The 18,777-nt window shown below is 37.7% G+C and overlaps 1 protein-coding gene and 2 long non-coding RNA genes across 8 annotated transcripts in view; 1 reads left to right on the plus strand and 2 right to left on the minus strand.

The window, feature by feature from the left end:
- The window catches only part of LOC147832592 (uncharacterized), a 111,835-nt gene that overhangs the window by 39,365 nt on the left and 53,693 nt on the right, over positions 1-18,777 (minus strand). The window lies entirely within an intron of this gene.
- Positions 1-18,777, plus strand: part of fam49al (family with sequence similarity 49 member A, like) — a 53,598-nt gene that overhangs the window by 19,894 nt on the left and 14,927 nt on the right. Inside the window, exons 2-5 of one of the 6 annotated variants that reach the window (XM_087294341.1) lie at positions 1,445-1,536; positions 9,948-10,028; positions 10,423-10,502; positions 16,094-16,215. In XM_087294341.1, coding sequence (XP_087150467.1) covers positions 10,430-10,502; positions 16,094-16,215 — 195 coding nt within the window. In that variant the 5' untranslated portion in view covers positions 1,445-1,536; positions 9,948-10,028; positions 10,423-10,429. Of the gene's footprint in view, positions 1-1,444; positions 1,537-2,749; positions 2,988-9,947; positions 10,029-10,422; positions 10,503-16,093; positions 16,216-18,777 lie in introns of those variants that run through there. The other 5 variants (XM_087294342.1, NM_001003606.4, XM_087294343.1 and 2 more) reach the window with 5 other exon arrangements.
- LOC147832593 (uncharacterized) lies at positions 4,582-9,950 on the minus strand. Its single transcript, XR_015516969.1, has 3 exons — positions 8,986-9,950; positions 5,154-7,611; positions 4,582-4,925 (listed from the first exon to the last, which is right to left on the minus strand). It is a non-coding gene; the product is annotated as an uncharacterized LOC147832593 (long non-coding RNA).

An 18,777-nucleotide genomic window follows, 5' to 3' on the forward strand; every position in this document is an offset into this window, starting at 1 on the left:
ATACAGTAAATGAATAAAGGCAAGATACACACATAATTACCACCTGTCAATCACTTTTTTCTGCGGGACTCGTGAATAGGCAGTGATCTGTGTCGTTATAATGGCGTCGGTAAAAAAGACGTACAACCAACAGGAACCAGCCAACAGTATCTGAGGTGTTCGCTAAAATGACTAAGTACAAGTGAGTGAAAGATTGAAGCAGTCCTCTGACTGCCTGGACCTGTTGTCTGGAGAGCATGGCTGTGTATGCATCTGTGTCTGTGTGGTCACGTGATGTGCATTTTCAGAGGTAGAGAGGAAGGAGGGCTGCTCAGAAATGCCACACGGCACTGTGGATGTCAAATCGTTGTCGTTCTAAAATGCCATTTAAAAACAAAGACAGTGTAAACAGGGCCTGAGTGTGTACTTTTCGCGAGCGGATTCGCAACGGGGGCGGGCGGAGGATCGCGATGCCGGTGTTGTCTATCGGACGAACTGTACGTAATACGTACATATCAGAGCTTGCAAAACGGTGTTTTTTTTTTTTTTGTCGACAACACGAACGTTGTCAACATAACTCACTGGAAATCCAAAATGCTTACACACCGGCGACTTCATTGAAAGAGGAGAGGGTTTAAGTTCTGTCGACGGGTCTCCTGCTTCTGCAGTTGAACAAGCACTTCAACAAGCCTGTTTTTTTTTCCCGCTTGGCAAGCCAAGCTGACGTGACATGGGGGCGTGGCAGCATCGATGATTCTATTTTTTGATTCGATAATCGAAATTGAGAATAAATTTCGATCGATTTCGATTAAAAATCAAAATCGTGACACCCCTATTCACTATAGGTGAATTGAATGAGCTAAATTGGCCGTAGTATATATGTGTGAATGCAAAATTGTATGGGTGCTTCCCGGTGTTGGGTTGCGGCTGGAAGGGCATCCGCTGTGTAAAACACATGCAGAATAAGTTGGCGGTTCATTTCACTGTGGCGACTCCTGATGAATAAAAGGACCAAGCCGAAAAGAAAATGAATGAATGAATGTTCTAAATTTCACGGACAATATTTTCTCTCCCAGTGATGGGTTGCATCCGGAAGGGCCTCCACTGTGTAAAACATATGCTGGATAAGTTGGCAGTTCATTCCACTGTTACGACCTCCTGGTTAATAAAGGGACTAAGCCGAAAAGAAAATGAATGAAAGTATGATTTTTTTTCTTTTACATATAAACAACGTTTCAGTGGGTTTCTTCCTTAAATCTCAGTGAAAATGTAAGATAGTCTTTATATTTTACTCAAAGGGGATACTCTGTAGTGTACAAGAAAAAGAAAATACAGATGTATGCTTCTTTGGCCAATATAGTATGTTGGGGGAATTTTTGGAGAGAAAAATTACACATTCTCAGCCTTTTTTTTTCTGAATTTAGCTAGTCTGACCCTCTCTATATTTTCTCACTGTTTCACTCAGGTGGTGGAGGCTGATGCTGTGATACTGCAGGAGAATATACAGGCTCTCATTTGATGCAGTGAAGTGCTCCGTGAGGAAAATCGCAAGCAAAGGTATGGACAGCAAACAATGCAGCCCTATACACCTAGTCATATTGCACCATGTAGGGGGGAAAAAAGATTTGAAAATTTGAAGGCAGCAAAAAAATGTGTCTGAACATAACCGTGTTCCGCAGATCTACTTATTGGTTTCAGCACAAATAGCATGCAGAGTCACAACTCCAATCAAAAATAGCCTACGAACAGATGCCATGGAGAAACATTTGCAGATATCAGCTTCTTCTTTAGAAGCGGTGCTTGTTTATTTATTACAGTTTATCGTTCATCCCTTTAAACCCAGTAAAGAAGCCAGGAGCAGATATTTGAGACAAAAGCTTTAGTGTTAAAGTTACACAACATCCTGGATGTAACATTAGAATAAATATGCATTTTCCTGGCCAGGTCTGGAAAAGCATGAGCAGATCAGAGAGGGACAGTGTGATATTGCTGTGTAAGCACAAGTTTCTGCTCTAGTTTCTACCTCAGACAGTTGCAAGCTTTTTTTTTTCTTTTTTTTTTGGATGGCCCGGCAAGCACCCACAGGGTCACTTCCTCATAACTAAACACACTAAAGCTCTGTTCTTAATATTTTGTTCACCAAAGTCTGTTTCAATGAATTTTAGACAACATATTTGTTTTATGTTTAATCCACTTAAATTTGTAAACACAATTAAGTTAACTTATTCAATTTGTTTTGGGACAACATGAAGGAATTGTGTGGAACCCTTTTTTTTTTCAGTGTACACTTAACTGATTTGTGTTGAAACAACTTAAAGGAATTACGTTAACTTATTTTTTTTATAAATTTAAGTTGATTGAATATAAACAATTAAGTTGTTCCCCCCTAAAAACCCAAGAATTGTGTTGTTTCAGCTCATTTTAAATCAGTAATTTGAACAAACAGCAAACATCATTTTTTGAGTGCACTTAAATATTATAAATTGAACTTCAAACCAGAATATAGCAAATGATTTGGTGCTTTATCTTAATTAAAAGCACAAACCAAAGTCTTTTGTATTTTAAATTCAGCACAAGAAATGTTCCGAACACAGGAAACTGTGAGATGAAGCCCTTGCACCAGTTTAAACCACCCTTTCTCTAACCTCTCACCCTATCTAAACCAAGAGTGCACATGCAGCATGGCTCGAAGAGCGACCGTTTCACCAGGCTCTTTTAAATAAGCCCTGCCTTTAAATAGCAGTCAGAAAAAGAGAAGTGTGAAAACAGCAGAGCGATGTTGAGCGCTGATCTGCGGAGGGAGAGTGTTGGTGAGGCTGAGAGGGTTCCTGTGGGGCTGTTCGGCACCAGCCGCATTAAGACGGACTCTACGCTGCTGGGTTCAGGGACAGACACGAAGCTCAGGGAAAGCGGGGAAGACACTGAGATAGCTGTGGAAGACTGAGAGGACTAGCTCAGTGAGGATCTAAGCGAAGTCGGAGGAAGGAAGGCGAACAATTGTTTGGCTGGTGAGTAATGTCGTGTTTCTCAGGCTGTATGGTTTTTTTGTTGACAGCTGAGACAGCTGCACTGGTTGATCATTTCTGACTAAAAGACTTGGTGAGACAAAAGATTGGTGGAACAGATTTGGACAGACAGACAGACAGACAGACAGACAGACAGACAGACAGACAGACAGACAAGTGGCAGATGGATAGACAGACAGCTGGATAGACGGACAGACAGACAGACAGACAAGTGGCAGATGGATAGACAGACAGCTGGATAGACAGACAGACAGACAGACAGACAGACAGACAGACAGACAGACAAGTGGCAGATGGATAGACAGACAGCTGGATAGACGGACAGACAGACAGACAGACAGACAGACAGACAGACAGACAGACAGACAGACAGACAGACAGACAGACAGACAGACAGACAGACAGACAGATAGATAGATAGATAGATAGATAGATAGATAGATAGATAGATAGATAGATAGATAGATAGATAGATAGATATAGATAGACAACCTGACAGACAGAAAACTGGCAGATGGATAGACAGACAACTGGATAGACAGACAGACAGACAGACAGACAGACAAGTAGACAAAGTCAGATAGACAAATAGACAGATAGACAGATAGACAGATAGATAGATAGATAGATAGATAGATAGATAGATAGATAGATAGATAGATAGATAGATAGATAGATAGATAGATAGATAGATAGATAGATAGATAGATAGATAGATGGAAGTGGCAGATGGACAGACAGACAGACAGACAGACAGGCAGGCAGGCAGGCAGACAGACAGACAGAGAAGTAGACAAAGTCAGATAGACAAATAGAAGAAAAGATAGACAGGAAGATAGGAAGATGGACGGATGGACAGACAAACAAACAAACAAACGAAAGATGGATGGACAGACAACTAAACAGTCAGACAGACATGCAGTCAGACAGACAGACAGATGGATAAATACAGACAGGCAGACAAAAACAAAAAGAAGTAGAGATAGATGTAAGGACTTCTAACATCTACTTTAGACTGTGATTTGGCTGTAGCTGATGAAAGCCTCAGATACTGAGAGAGTGCAGCACGAGAGGCAATGTGGTCCAGCCATGGAAACAGGGCTCTACTGGTGGTTGCCAGGAGACAGGCAGAGGGGGGAAATGCTGCCTCTTAAGTGATAAACAGGCTGAGAGGAGCCATCTTTGCGTTGTGTGCCACGAGCAAAGGATAAGGCTCGATATGAAAGATTTGGAAGGCTAGATATGACAGCCAGAGTCTCATTTCAAACACTGCCAATATGAGCATGTGTGTCTCCTGGGAAATGGCATGATAGGTTTTGCGCTATTATCGATGCCATGATAATCCAGCATTTGATTTCTCAGATGTTTGTAGACAGCAGCGTGTGCCCAGAATTACTCATCCCATGCAAGATATTACAAAGAGAAGCTCAAGCATTATGTAGCTATTGCAGATGGAATACTTGTTTTGTCAGGTGCTTGTTTTCTGTGTACTGTATGTTGTGTTTTTGCTGCTCTAGATAGTGTTAACCACAATGAATCCGCACATGAAAAATTATCTATTGTTGTTAAACAATATGTAGGACTTTCGCTTTCACTATGGACAATTAAAATCACTAGTAAGGGTAGAGTTGTGCTGAAGTTCTTTTCAGTAAATACTGTATAAAAAGTCACATCTCACAAAAAGGAAGATCACCATCAAACTTGCTTTGTCTCACCTTTTTTTCTGCAATATAATCAAATGCTGCACGCACGGTAACAAAAAACATGTAATCAGAAAATAATCACTGACATTATATCAATATTAAAAAAAAAAAAACATTCAATTCATGACAGGACCATAAAAAAAGAACAGAATTATATGGTAACACTTTAGTTTAGGTCACAATTCATGCTATTAAAGACTGGCTAAATACTTACACTCTCAGAAATAAAGGTACATGAGCTGTCACTGGTGTGGTACCTTTTCTAAAGGTTTACATTTGTACCCAATAGGTCAATATTAATACCTCAAGGGTACATATTAGTACATAAAAAGAACAAAAATATTTCTCCTAAAATTGTTAGGTACCAATATATACTTTTGAGGTACCAGTAAGGACCCTTTAAGTACAACATTTGTACCTTTTGAAAAGGTACCACACCAGTGACAGCTCATGTACCTTTATTTCTGGAAGTGTACCTGCCTATTAAGATATTGACTGTTCAACAGTAGCAATAAAATATGATAGTATTTTGCATCCCTAGCCAAAACCTAAACCCAACCTCTACTAAATATCAATAAACAGATATAATTTAGCTAGTAATTAAATATATAAATATTAAGCTATTACTGCTTATTAACAGCTATTATTAAGCTATTAACAGCTATACTGTTACTTAATGGTTTGTTAATACAATGAATTGTGATTTAAAATATAGTGTTACCAATTATACCATTTTACAATAAAGCCCTATCATTAGCATTAGTTGATGTACTGTATTAACTATGGTTAACAATGAGCAGCAAACTTGATTCAGTGTTTATTAGGGGCCAAGCACTTAAAGTGTGTAGACACCTAATGTACTGTATGCATCTTCTTCTTCAATCTTTGGCAGTCTATAGGCCTATATATTGAAGAGTGTTGACATTTGGCAGACAGGTGGAGGGCAGCTTGAACAATAAATACAGCAATTTTGGAGTAACTCTAACTCAATCACTCAGTAATATTATATTGAATATGTCCAAAATTGCACTTACTGTACGTTTGGGCCAATAACTTGTGAACTTTAAGGGATAGAAACAATTTCTTGGCTTTGATTGCTTAGCTCAAGATGATCCAAAAACCTATTATCTTTTCTCTGCTTAAAAATATTTCTACCTTATTGATTTTTATGAACCAGTTCTCCCAGAAGGCATTTGTGTAATTTTCATGAAAATCAAACCAGGGGTCTGTTTTTCGTACCTCGCTTAAATGATCTAAGAGGATTTGGCAGATCCTGGATCTTTTAATCTTGATAACTGATCTCTGGCTAATTTGGTTTTTCAAACAAGTTCGTGAATCAGATAAAAATGTCTGGATGAACTGATCTGAGATCACTGCATGTGTTGTGAAGGACAGATCTATCGATCCTCGAAATCATGATCAGCAATGCAACGATTGGCTGATGGCACAGCAGCATACTGACATCATCTGAATAATATTCAATTATCTATGTGAGCAAAATTACATCAAATTTGTAGTAAACAGTTAACTATGATACGCAATAACTTTACACATTTGTTGTGAGCTGCAGGCTTTAGACTTTCATGTGTCAAGAGTGTTTTGCAATTTATTTAGTTTTACATTTTAGATCGGATTTTCTTTATAGCAGCCTAGGAGTATTTAATCTGTGTAAGGACTTTCAATTAATTTTGCATCAAAAAAGCATTTGTATACAATCTATAGGTAAGAAAACATCAGCATTCGGTACATACTTTTAGTATTACCTTTGCTTGAAATGACCCAAACTAATCCTGTTTATATGAAATAGGCCTGCTCCCGAGCAGGTTTGAGCTACCAGAACTGTTGCTATGGCAACAACTCTCGGATGAGTTTTGAAGTACGAAACGATCCTAGACCATGTCAAATCATCAATAACCAAATTCAGCTAATTGAGTAACATCCGTACGAAGAATGGACCACAGATCTTCTTCTGACTTTGGCAGTGAAATAAACAAACAAACAAGGAATTCAAGTTGATTAGTCAAAATGTTCTTAAATAATGTGAAACTCAATTCGATAAAAATATTGCCAGAGTGGATCCAAGACTTTATTGCAGACTTTATATTTGTTCCTGGCTCATTGCATTTAAGTCTGTACTGTATGTCTGCAAAGCTTTGACATTGTGACACTAACAGCACTATCTCTCATACTGACCCTACCACGTCTGAAACACAAACACCTTCTTCTCAAAGTGATAACCATTACAATCACATTACAACTCTACCTCTGTTGTACTTGACCCCTTAAATACTGCTCGTTAAATTTAGTTATGCAAATATTAAAATAAGAAATTATAGAAATACAAATATAAGAAAGCATATAATCTCAGTCAATGTTAATTTAAATATGTGCTGACCTATTATTGTATTTAGTAACCCTTGAAACCGAGCATTGATTATTTGTATAACAGTTGTTTTACTGTACTGTACATATATACACATACATAACTGTTTTTTTAACTCATTTTTAAATAAGTAGCAGCAAAATTTATTTTCTGAGTGTAGATTAGTACATATTTAAATTAGCATTGAAGGTGCTGTCCTTAAGTTTTTGAATGTTCTAAAGCATAAAAATACCTTAATAGGTTTGCAGATATTAAAGAAACATGCTAAGTGAACATTCTTGTTTATCTGAAAAACAATGCTGAAGTTAGATATTTTTAAAAATGGGAGTTACGTGTCTTTGTTTTGGTCATTTAACCCACCCAGCGCCAGTTTAGCCAATTATATTTCAGCTCCCCAGGTTGCCTTTATGGAAAACAGCGTATTTCATTTATTCATTCATGAAGGCTCTCAAAGCATGCGGCTGTAACCGAAATGCGACCTCCGTTGGACAGTAGCAGACTCCCAAATGAGATGCAGATTCTACGGAACCCCGGAAGGGACGTAGTGGAGGAGAAAAAAATTGGCTGGGTGAAGAAAAAAAAATGGGTGAAAGAAAAAAATGGGTGGGAGGAAAATATATATTTCTAAGTTTTTGCGTTCTCTCGCAAAGTTTTGCGTTCCCTCGCAAAGATGTTTTGCGTTCCCTCGCAAAGATGTTTTGCATTATCTCGCAAAGATGTTTTGCGTTATCTCGCAAAGATGTTTTGCGTTCCCTCGCAAAGATGTTTTGCGTTCTCTCGCAAAGATGTTTTGCGTTCTCTCGTAAAGATGTTTTGCGTTCTCTCGCAAAACTGTTTCTCCACAAACACTTCCTGTTCACTTCACTCACGTAAACCCTCCCGTTTTTGCTGAAATTCTCCCATATTTTACCATTCTATCCCACTTTCTTTACATTACTGTGCGCTTTACTGTTTCACTTTGCAACCTCTGAACCAGTGAATGCATGTTTAAGCACTGACTGACAGACACACTCCATACAATAAACTGATCCCAGATCAGCGTCTGTACGCGCCATTTAAAGGGACACTTCTGTTATCAAACAAGTGCGCAGCAAATGAATCTCATGTTTTGTTTAGTTTGATAACAGAGGTGTCTCTGTAAGAATGCACAGATCTATAATGAAAGCAGTCCATTACTTTAGAAACTGTTTGTGCTCATTTAAGAGAAAATAAGCTGTTTACAATAAAACATGCAGGACGGAGATGTTTCATATTATTCAGTGTATTTGTCTGTTTAAACATACACCCGCTCCTCTGTAAATGTCGTGTACAGACGCTGATCTGGGATCAGTTTATTGTACGAAGCGCGTCTGTCAGTCAGCGCTATACATGCATTCACTGGTTCATAGGTAGCATACGCACAGTAATGTAAAGAAAGTGGGTTAGAATGGTAAAATACGGGAGAATTTCGGCAAAAACGGGAGGGTTTACGTGAGTGCAGTGAACAGGAAGTGTTTGTGGAGAAACAGTTTATCGAGAGAACGCAAAACATCTTTGCGAGGGAACGCAAAACATCTTTGCGAGATAACGCAAAACATCTTTGCGAGGGAACGCAAAACTTTGCGAGAGAACGCAAAAAACTTAGAAATATATATTTTCCTCCCACCCATTTTTTTCTTTCACCCATTATTTTTTTTTCACCCACCCATTTTTTTTCTCCCCCACTACGTCCCTTCCGGGGTTCCGTAAGATTCAGATTTCCACATGAGGTGGTTATTAATTAGCAAATAATATAAATATTACAAATGTAAACATTAGCAAGTTACATTGTAATCCGGTGTCCTAACAACACGCTATACGTGACGAGATTTGCTGTGATAAGAAATTTGGCTGTTTGCACCAGACGAAACATGACAGAAACTTAAATGCAGTCATTCAGAAGCACAGAATAGTGCACTTGCTGCACTCAAACGAAATGTTAAGGTTTATAATCTAATTAACACATATTAAACCTCTTTAACATTATTAAATGTAGATGCTGAATCCCTGATATGTGTTGGCTTGCACTGAATCACAGTTTTGAAGTTTATTTTCAAACAATTAATTTTGTTTTAAAGATCTGAGGTGAACTATCTGCTGCTGCTTTCAGTTTATGGCAATAAATGTCACGTAAAATGGCATTCAAACTTACATTATTAGCATTTAACATTGAATAAAGCATATGAGTTGTTAGTTTATCCTGTAGTTAGTTGCAAGAAATAGAAGCCAGTTCTAAAATATAAATTTCAGGCGTTGGTTAGAACAAAAACTCCTTTTAATATGGACAATAATCCTTCTATAGTGTGCCCTTGCTTTTGTTTTAACAAGGTTTAAATCAGCCTTTAGGCTTGATCGTCAGACTCGGCCCTGTTGGTATTGCCAATCTGGTAACCTGCGCTTGCAACACCTAGTTCAACCACTGAGTGTCAAACTTGTATGCTGCGCCTTTAACTGAGATGACATGCTTTCTAGTTATTTTTCATTGTTAAAAAGTAGTCAACTAATGTAAAACATTCAACAACTTATTCCTGTTGACACAACAAATATCTCAGCAAGGTTACAGCAGTCAGCGTTATGCCAGGAGGATTAATTTCACACAGAAACAGCATTTTTATTACTTTCTACCCTGTGAAAAAAACTAGAACCATTTCTCTTCTTCAGCTTTTCACAATGCACAGCCTGGCATCTTCCCACCACAGCAGACACATCCAGTACTTTTGCAGCCAACAACAACACACACAAAAAAAAAACATACTGACAACAAGCTAGAAGTCTTGCTAATGAATATCATCTAGGTTGCATTTCTTTGTACTGTATGTATTTGTCTTCCTTGCCCAGGTTTGCCGGCCATGGGGAACCTCATTAAGGTCCTTGGCAAGGATTTAGAGAACTGTCCTCATTTTTTCCTGGATTTCGAAAGTAAGTGTTTCGCTGGTGTATGGTGTGTGTACTTTCGCTCATATATGCATATGTGTGTGAGTGTGTGATTGGAGATGGAGATATCAGGGTTGGAGCTTTTTATTTTTTTTGCTTTAGGAACTTGTTTGTTTTTGCTCTCATAATGTGGAAGCGAACAGCACTTTATTTCCCTTCACGCATAGAAAGAGAGCAGGAAGATGGAGTTCTACATGAGCATATACGAACATCACCCAGGAATTTCTCGACATTGTCCACCCCAGAACCTATATAAACGCCCCGACCCATCATCCCCAGCCTCCATACACATCCACACCAACACACACACACCAACACCAGACACACATCCTCCACTCCTCCCCATGACCCACATGCTTCTCCCTTCTCTCTGTTCCAGGGGGATCATGGGAAATCTCCTGAAACTGCTGGCTTGCACCGAACTTGAGCATGGTCCAATAGTTTTCCTTGACTTTGAACGTGAGACCATCAGCTTCTTATGTTTTGAGTTTGCTCTTCTTTCCCTTTTACTCACAGTACCTCCTCATTCGCTGTCCTCTCCATTTTCACTTCCTTTTCCCTGCAATCCCTCTGTTTGCGAATCAATGCCTGGCATTCAAAGGGTTTTCGCTGACCTCAATTTGTCTTTTTTTTTGCGCTCGTCTACAGGTCGGCTGTGAACTAAAGGTCATCGTACGAATGCCACGCTTTTTATTTTGGCAGTTAGAGCAGGATGGAAAACATAATCACATAACACTTAACATATCTCCTCTTTTTTCACCCAAACCTTTGCAGACTTGTAAAGAGTGTTGGCTCCATAATCTGTTCCTGTGTGTCCTTGTGTGTCTGAATGTGTGTGTGAATGCATTATTAACCAGTCTGAGGATTTAAGGAAGTGGGAATGGATGCTGCCTACTGAAATGGGAGCCTCAATTTCCTTTTTCTCTGATGTTGTGTTCCTTTTTAACCCTTACCAAAGCACTTCTCTCCCTCCTGAGTAATCCTTTCTTTTATGACACCTCTAACAGCTACATGCCTAACGTTTCCTTTTTATGGAGGAAATAAAACTCCTGTCCCTCAAGTGTGAGAAACTGGAAGACTTAAGAGCAGTTGTTGTCCAGTCTGTATCTTAAAGAATGTAGACCATCCTTTTTCTAAAGCACGTCTAAATAGTACTTAAAGTGGTACAAGCCCTAAACGATAACGACTTTGTTTGTAATTCAATATAGGGTCAATGACATAAGTTGATTTTCCTCAACATCTGCTGAGTTATTGACTTAAATGCAGATCTTGATTATGAATTACATTTTTAAATTAAAGCTAATTTCATCCAGATTTAGTGGAACTTCAAGTTAAAAATGTCCCTGAGGTGCAACTGTGATCAAAAGCCCCATTAAGCAGACGAGACAGAGCAAGGTTAGTTCAAGTTTCAGACTGAAAAGTCAAAGTAATGCATGAATGACTTTGAAGTAATGTTATCTAACAAATCTGTTGAAAAGAATAATTAACATGTGTAAACACGCATGTATTTACAAAGTATAATGGTATTTTTGGTGGTATGGTGGCTCAGTGATTAGCACTGTCACTTTAAAGCAAGAAGCTCGATGGTTCGAGCCTAAGCTGGGCTAGTTGCCATTTCAATGTGGAGTTTGCATGTTCTCCCAAAGTTTGCATGGGTTTCCTCCGGGTGCTCCAGTTTTCCCCACAGTCCAAATACATGCGGTATAGGTGAATTAGGTAAACAAAATTGGCCATAGTGTAAGAGTGAATGCGAAAGTTTATGGGTGTTTCCCAGTGTTGGGTTGCGGCTGGAAGGGCATCTGATGCGTAAAACATATGCTGAAACAGTTGGCTGTTCATTCCGTTTTGAAGACCCCTTGATAAATAAGGGATTAAGCTGAAGGAAAATTAACAAATGTCATGATATTTTTTAATTCATTAAATGGAAGTATTATTGAAATGTTTTAAATCAGCAATATCACACTTGCCGCAGTGCGATATGGCAGTACATCGGCACAGGTGGGAGGCGTGTTTTGTGTCCCACCAGTGATGATATACAGTCATACCGCTCTGCTACGAGTGTGATATTACGTTCAACAGCATAATCGTATAAATAAAATGAAAACCAAACACGGAGCCTAAAAATCTTTTTTAAGAGAAACTACTTTCTTCCGCCATTCATTCACATTTGCAGCTGATGTCAGAACAACAGAAACCGTTACTAATTCACAAACACCTTTTCAGAGCTAGTATTTGAATGATTCTGTAGCGTAATGTCTAAAGTGATCACAAAACAAGTTATTTTGCTGACATTTTAAGATTATAAGTCTGAACGGCATGAAATGCCATCGGTCTAGAGACATTTCCCAGTATTTCTCTGTTGTAATCGGGATATCGCAATAATTAACTCTAAAAAAAAAAAAACAAAGAAACACAAACACTACCAGATTATTGTTATGTTTGCGACAAGGAAAAACGCTAAACACATGCGGGCATTTCTTCTTTTTTACTGAACTACTCTGCAGTAATGAAAACAGGAGCCACATTAGAAACAAATAGATGGCCAACCAAAAAGTAACTCAAGGTTGTACAAAGTGTGGCCAACACAAAATACATATATTCCTGATATGTGAGTCACATTACACACTGAATACACTATAATTACTATGGTATAAATACAGCACTACAACATACAAAAGAGAGAGATCAACTTAGAATGTCACTTACCAGTTTAATAATGATTGGATCAGCTGTAGTTTGAAAATATTTTCTCCTCTAAGGGCTTATTATGCGATCTCTTTTGCCATCTTGTGGTGGAGCATCAACCATCTTTGCTCTGCTCAAAGACAAGCAGATGGATGCTGATGTGCTGTCTCAGAAATTATAAATATTTAAAATAGGCACCATGCTTATAAATAAACTGCATAGTTGCAATCTAAACAACTACATTCTCACCTGAAAAAGTGTATTATGTTGTCCAACAGCTGCAATATTTGTCAAACTGTATTGAGTTTATTCATCTGCTGTCACTCTATGTAGGCGGAGTAATACAGAAGGGTGAGGAGGCTGTACGAGTTCTGATATTGCAGAACATTTCAGGCAATCATATTCGAGAGCCAGACAGAACTGTTGTATAAATATATATATAAGACCATGAAAGTTAACAAAACATTTACATTTCAAAGATCTTAGAAAATGTCTTCAAACTAGGTTTTCACTATACCATCCTTAATAATTATTTGTCATTGACCCTATATAGCAGAATTTATGTGGTATAGAGAAAAAAATTAAATGCTGAATACAACATACAAAACTATTGGACAATAGCTGTTCTCCTGTTCTGGAAGTTTTGAATTAGTGACAGTGAAACAAATGATCACCTCTGTTACACTGAACTGGTTTACATTTCTTCAGATCTGAAATGGGGTTTCTGTGCCACTAATGGCACTCATAAAAATTCAATAATTTCTTAAATACAAGACACAATGGTGTAGAAACAAGTTTTGAGCTCAATATCTGTTTTGCTGAATAGTTCATGCATTTAAAGAACCACAAAGTGCACATGGTGCACAAAGAAATATTTGAAACAGAAGGAAAATATTACAGTAACACTGTAGCACTGATGCTGGTGTTTAAAGACTGCTCTTTGAAGATCACAGACAGGATGAGCAAACAGAGCCAGAGGTGACATGATGGGGAGGAGCCAGTGGCAATTACACTGAAGTGTTGTCTGTTTGTTTGCTCAGCTGACAGCACAAACATCTACATGTGTATTTCCTCTAACACAATTATAGGGAGATTTTATTAAGGGCCTTTGATTGCAAAAATTGCTTCTACATATATTGCAGCCCTCCTGTTTGCATGGGAAATAATGGAGCACACTTGTAAATCTGGCAAAGAGAAATCACTTATTGTGAGAAATTGAAACAAGCTATGACAGGTAATGATGGCCTAATCCAAAACTCTCTATTTTGCACACATAAATAATTTTTAGATAAGTTTTAAATGGATGCATAGGACTGTGGATAGTTAGAACAGCTGATGAATGGATGAATGATGGATAGAAGTTTGTATGAATGGATTGAAATAATGATTAATAGAACAATGAATGAAAGGGTGGTTAGATATACACTACCTGACAAAAGTCTTATCATTGATCCCAGTTGTAAAAGCAACAAATAATAACTTGACTTCTTGTTGATCATTTGGAAAAGTGTCAGAAGGTAGATTTTGCCAATGAATAATCTATTGAACTGCATACCAATCATCACAAATACTGCAAAAGACCTATTGGAACCCGCATGGACTCAAGATTCTCAGAGAAATCAGTCAAGTTTGGTGAAGAAAAAATCATGGTTTGGGGTTACATTCAGTATGGGGGAATGTGGGAGATCTGCAAAGTGGATGGCAACATCAATAGCTTGAGGTATCAAGACATTTGTGCTGTTTATTACATTACACACCACAGAAGAGGGCAAATTATTCTACAGCAGGATAGCGCTCCTTCTCATACTTCAGCCTCCACATTAAAGTTCCTGAAAGCAAAGAAGGTGCTCCAGAATTGCCCAACCCAGTCACCAGACATGAACATTATTGAGCATACCTGGGGTAAGTTGAGGGAGGAGACATTGAAGAAGAATCCAAAGAATCTTGATGAACTCTGGGAGTCCTACATGAACGGTTTGTTTGCCATTCCAGATGACTTTATTAGTAGGTTATTTGAGTCATTGCAGAGATGTAAGGATGCAGTGTATTACTTGCAAATTATTATGCAATTAATTAAGAATCAAGGCATGATTATATTTTGTTTTGGTAAAATAAATGTTATCTAGAGGCCTTCGCCTTTCATATAAGCCACTTCTGATACCAAATGATCAACCAGAAGTCCAGTTATTATTTGTTGTTCCTACTACTGGCATAGGAGACAGGATTTTATCAGGTAGTACTGTTTGGGTGGATGAATGGATAGAATATTGAATGGATGGATAAGTGTAATTAATTGTATTGAATCAATGGGTGGATTGATAATGAATGGTCAAAACTGGATAAAGATTAACGGAACAATAGATGGCTCGAGTTGAATGAATGAATAGATAGCTGTTGGATAGATAGTAGATAAATGTATGGATTAACAGAACTATGAATGGAAAGTTGGATGGATGGAACAAAGGATAAGTTAAATTTTGAATGAATGTGTAAGCTGAATGGTTGAGTGGATAGAGATAGATAGGCCGACATAGAAAAGAAACTTTGGATGTATGAATAAAACTATGCATAACAGAACTATGGTTGGATTAACACTTCTTTCTAAAGAGCTACTTATAGAGGGTTCCGAACAATTTTTTTTAAGAGTGGAGGGCTTATGATTAAAAATAAATCCAAACAGAAAGTCAGTCACCTCCACATCCACCAGGGTGCGATATTATGGTCGGACATTTGTGTGCTTGTGCTTTCCTGCTTGCTATAATCAGCTTATTAATCAAATATCTGTGATGCTCGCTGTGTTGGAAGCTGACACAACTCTTTAAACCCGTCCTTGCCTTGCCAACAACTCCATATGGAGCCGTTTCATTGGCCTTGGCCTTTCATAGACATTTCCCACCAGAGCTGTTAATATCAACCACAACAAATCCTGACAAACCCAGACACAACCTAAATCCTCCTCATGTACTTCCGACTCACAATAACGCCATCATCATTACCAGATTAATCCATGTGGATTTATGGTTCCTATCTTTCAAAGCCCATTGGAAAGAGCTTTCCCCCTGCGGGTGCCAAAATAATAATTAAAAAAAATATGATAATCCAATGTTAGAACCAAATTAGCATACACCATGAAGCTTTATTTCAGTTATGGGTCTGGTTTTCAGATTGGACTCTGACTTGAGTGGTTGAACACTACCCAATTGATTAATAATTTATCTAAGAGGACACAAAGAAATTATTTAAGAATGATAGTGTGACAGAGGTGATGTAAAACAGGCTGATAGAGGAACTGAAAGAAGACAGTGTATTTCTGATGACATATGTCTATTATATTCAGACTCATTCAAAGTGACCTCTGCCCACAGATGCTCAGCCCACAGAGGCAGAGACAGCAGTGTATAACCAGGTTAGTGCCGTGCTGGAAGAAGCCCATGGGATACTGGCGGAGTTACAGTCTTACAATGGAGCAGGACAAGAAATAAGAGAGGTATGGCTATGATTTTTACATTTTCTGAAGACAAACTTTCCGCTAATTAACTTTGCAAAATGTGTTTCTAAATGCTTGAGGGGTCTTGATAGCTGCTAGGGTGCTTTAGGTGGTTGCATACTCATCCTATTCTGGAATCCAATTTTTAGTGCTTAGGGTATATACCGGAATCAGAGAGAAATTCAACTGCTTTTAGGACATTAAGACTGCATACAATTTAAGACCTCATTGCCACTTTAGGTTTCACCCAGTAACATCTGAGACACAGACATTTTAACCTATATTATTTTTACTAAATAATGATTGTAAGAAACTAATCCTAAACTAAAGCATTATTAATTTACAGAATAAAAATGCCAATCCAGAAGGTGACACCTGTAGAACAGCAGAAATAACGGTATTACCTTGGTTACTGCATTAAACAATGCAGCCTGACCTAAAATCTAGCATGATTTTATTTATATTATTGCTATATTTGCAGATTAAAATCAGCCAAACTTTAGCTTACATTGTATTATTAAAAATGCAAAAAAAAATTTAATACTATGTAAAATAACGTTTAGGACTTTTTGAGGGCCTAAAATTATTTCTCTAAATTGATTTTTCAGCTTTTTAAAATATATTTTAAGACCCAGTGGACAACATGATGCTGTATTTACACCTCTGTTTAAACTTTTGGGGATGGTACAATTTTTTAAATTGTATTTTTAAAGTATTTTCAGTAACATAATATAGGTGAAAAAATGTGTTAATAGATGCTTAACTGATGCACAAATAATTGAGTAAATGTGTAAACTCATCAAGAACTAAACCATTTTTAATCATACTGAATCAGCAACTAAACAGGGGTGCATTTCCGGAAACCATTGTTAGCTAACCAAGGTCCCAAGTTCCTTCGTTACAAACATAGTTCATTAATTTGGCATTTCCCAAATCCTTCATTCCAACGAGAATTTGCAAACTTGTGCACGTGCAACTACACCTCTAGAGCTGTAGTTGGAAACAGTTCTTGGTTGTGTTCTATTGCCAGTTATCCCCCCTATGCCCTGTTTATTTAGAATGTTTTAACATTTAACTTTGGAATGATTTTTTTAAGTCACCTCTCTTAGGTGTAATTTGCTTTCAAAGTTAAAGTAGGATTTTATTAAAGTAGGTTTCATTAAAGTAGGATTTTCTTCATTTCCTAATAAATAATAAATAAAATGTAATTTCTTAATAAATAGCCTCATTATTTATTTAATTATTTAATTATATGATTTATATATGAGATAAGAATATGTGTTAGCTTTTGTTAGTGATTTTATGTTTTAGAATATAATATGGAATATTCTCAATCATATTTGTAAGGAAACACGGGCCCTATGTGTACCATTTACATTTCAATTAATATGGAAAACGAGTGCATGTTTTTTTTGTCTAAACTAATAGTAGATTTTTTTTTTGTTTTTAAATGCGTGTGCGTGTAAAACAAAATCACTTGCGAGGCAGTGGCGCAGTGGGTAGTGCTGTCGCCTCACAGCAAGAAGGTCGCTGGTTCAAACCTTGGCTCAGTTGGCGTTTCTGTGTGGAGTTTGCATGTTCTCCCTGCCTTCGCGTGGGTTTCCTCCGGGTGTTCCGGTTTCCCCCACAGTCCAAAGACATGCGGTACAGGTAAATTGGGTAGGCTAAATTGTCCGTAGTGTATGAGTGTGTGTGTGTGGATGTTTCCCAGAGATGGGTTGCGGCTGGAAGGGCATCCGCTGCATAAAAACTTGCTGGATAAGTTGGCAGTTCATTCCGCTGTGGCGACCCCGGATTAATAAAGGGACTAAGCCGACAAGAAAATGAATGAATGAATGTAAAACAAAATCCATTTGCACAAACAAATTATGGGGTTCTTCTCTAAAGATGTTGTTACCACCCTGTTTAGAGCATCATTGTGGGCGTTTTACATTATAACTAATGTGGTTCTAACGATGGATCTCCGACAGAGAAACTACGGTTTTGGGAAACAATCATCACTACATTGCTCTGCTCCCAAACGATGCATCATACTATGATAGTTAAGCACCCCAGATTAAGTAATACATAAATACAAATCATTCAGATATGTCATCATGTACTAATTCCTAGTCAAAATATTGTTTTTAGGCAACAATCATGTTAGGTCCGCAGACGAAGATTAGGTGGTCTTTTGTAACTTTTCACACGCATTCAACTGCATGAGCATCTATTTCTTACCAACGCTAAAAGTGGTCAAAAATGTTTCAGTCCCTTTCACTGTCATATTTAGATTCTTAATGCCAAATGTCAACAGTGGCTACAGGTGTATTAATAATCAATGTATTAATAATCAGAAAGTATCATCTATGCATTTCAGCTTAAGTTGATGCATCCGCTTTGCTTTTACAAATCTAAATCATTCAGATATGCTATCATGTACTAATTCTTTGTGAACATATAGTTTTATTTTCCCAAAAGTTGCTAACAAAAGGCCACAAAATTCAGTTATGGCTTCTGAATGTAGAAGATTTACTAAAAAAAATGTTTATTTGAGTATTTTAGAAAGACCAAAATTACGAT

Source organism: Danio rerio, chromosome 19, assembly GCF_052040795.2.
Source record: "Danio rerio strain M-AB ecotype USA chromosome 19, GRCz13ab, whole genome shotgun sequence".
Classification (NCBI taxonomy): Eukaryota; Metazoa; Chordata; class Actinopteri; order Cypriniformes; family Danionidae; genus Danio; species Danio rerio.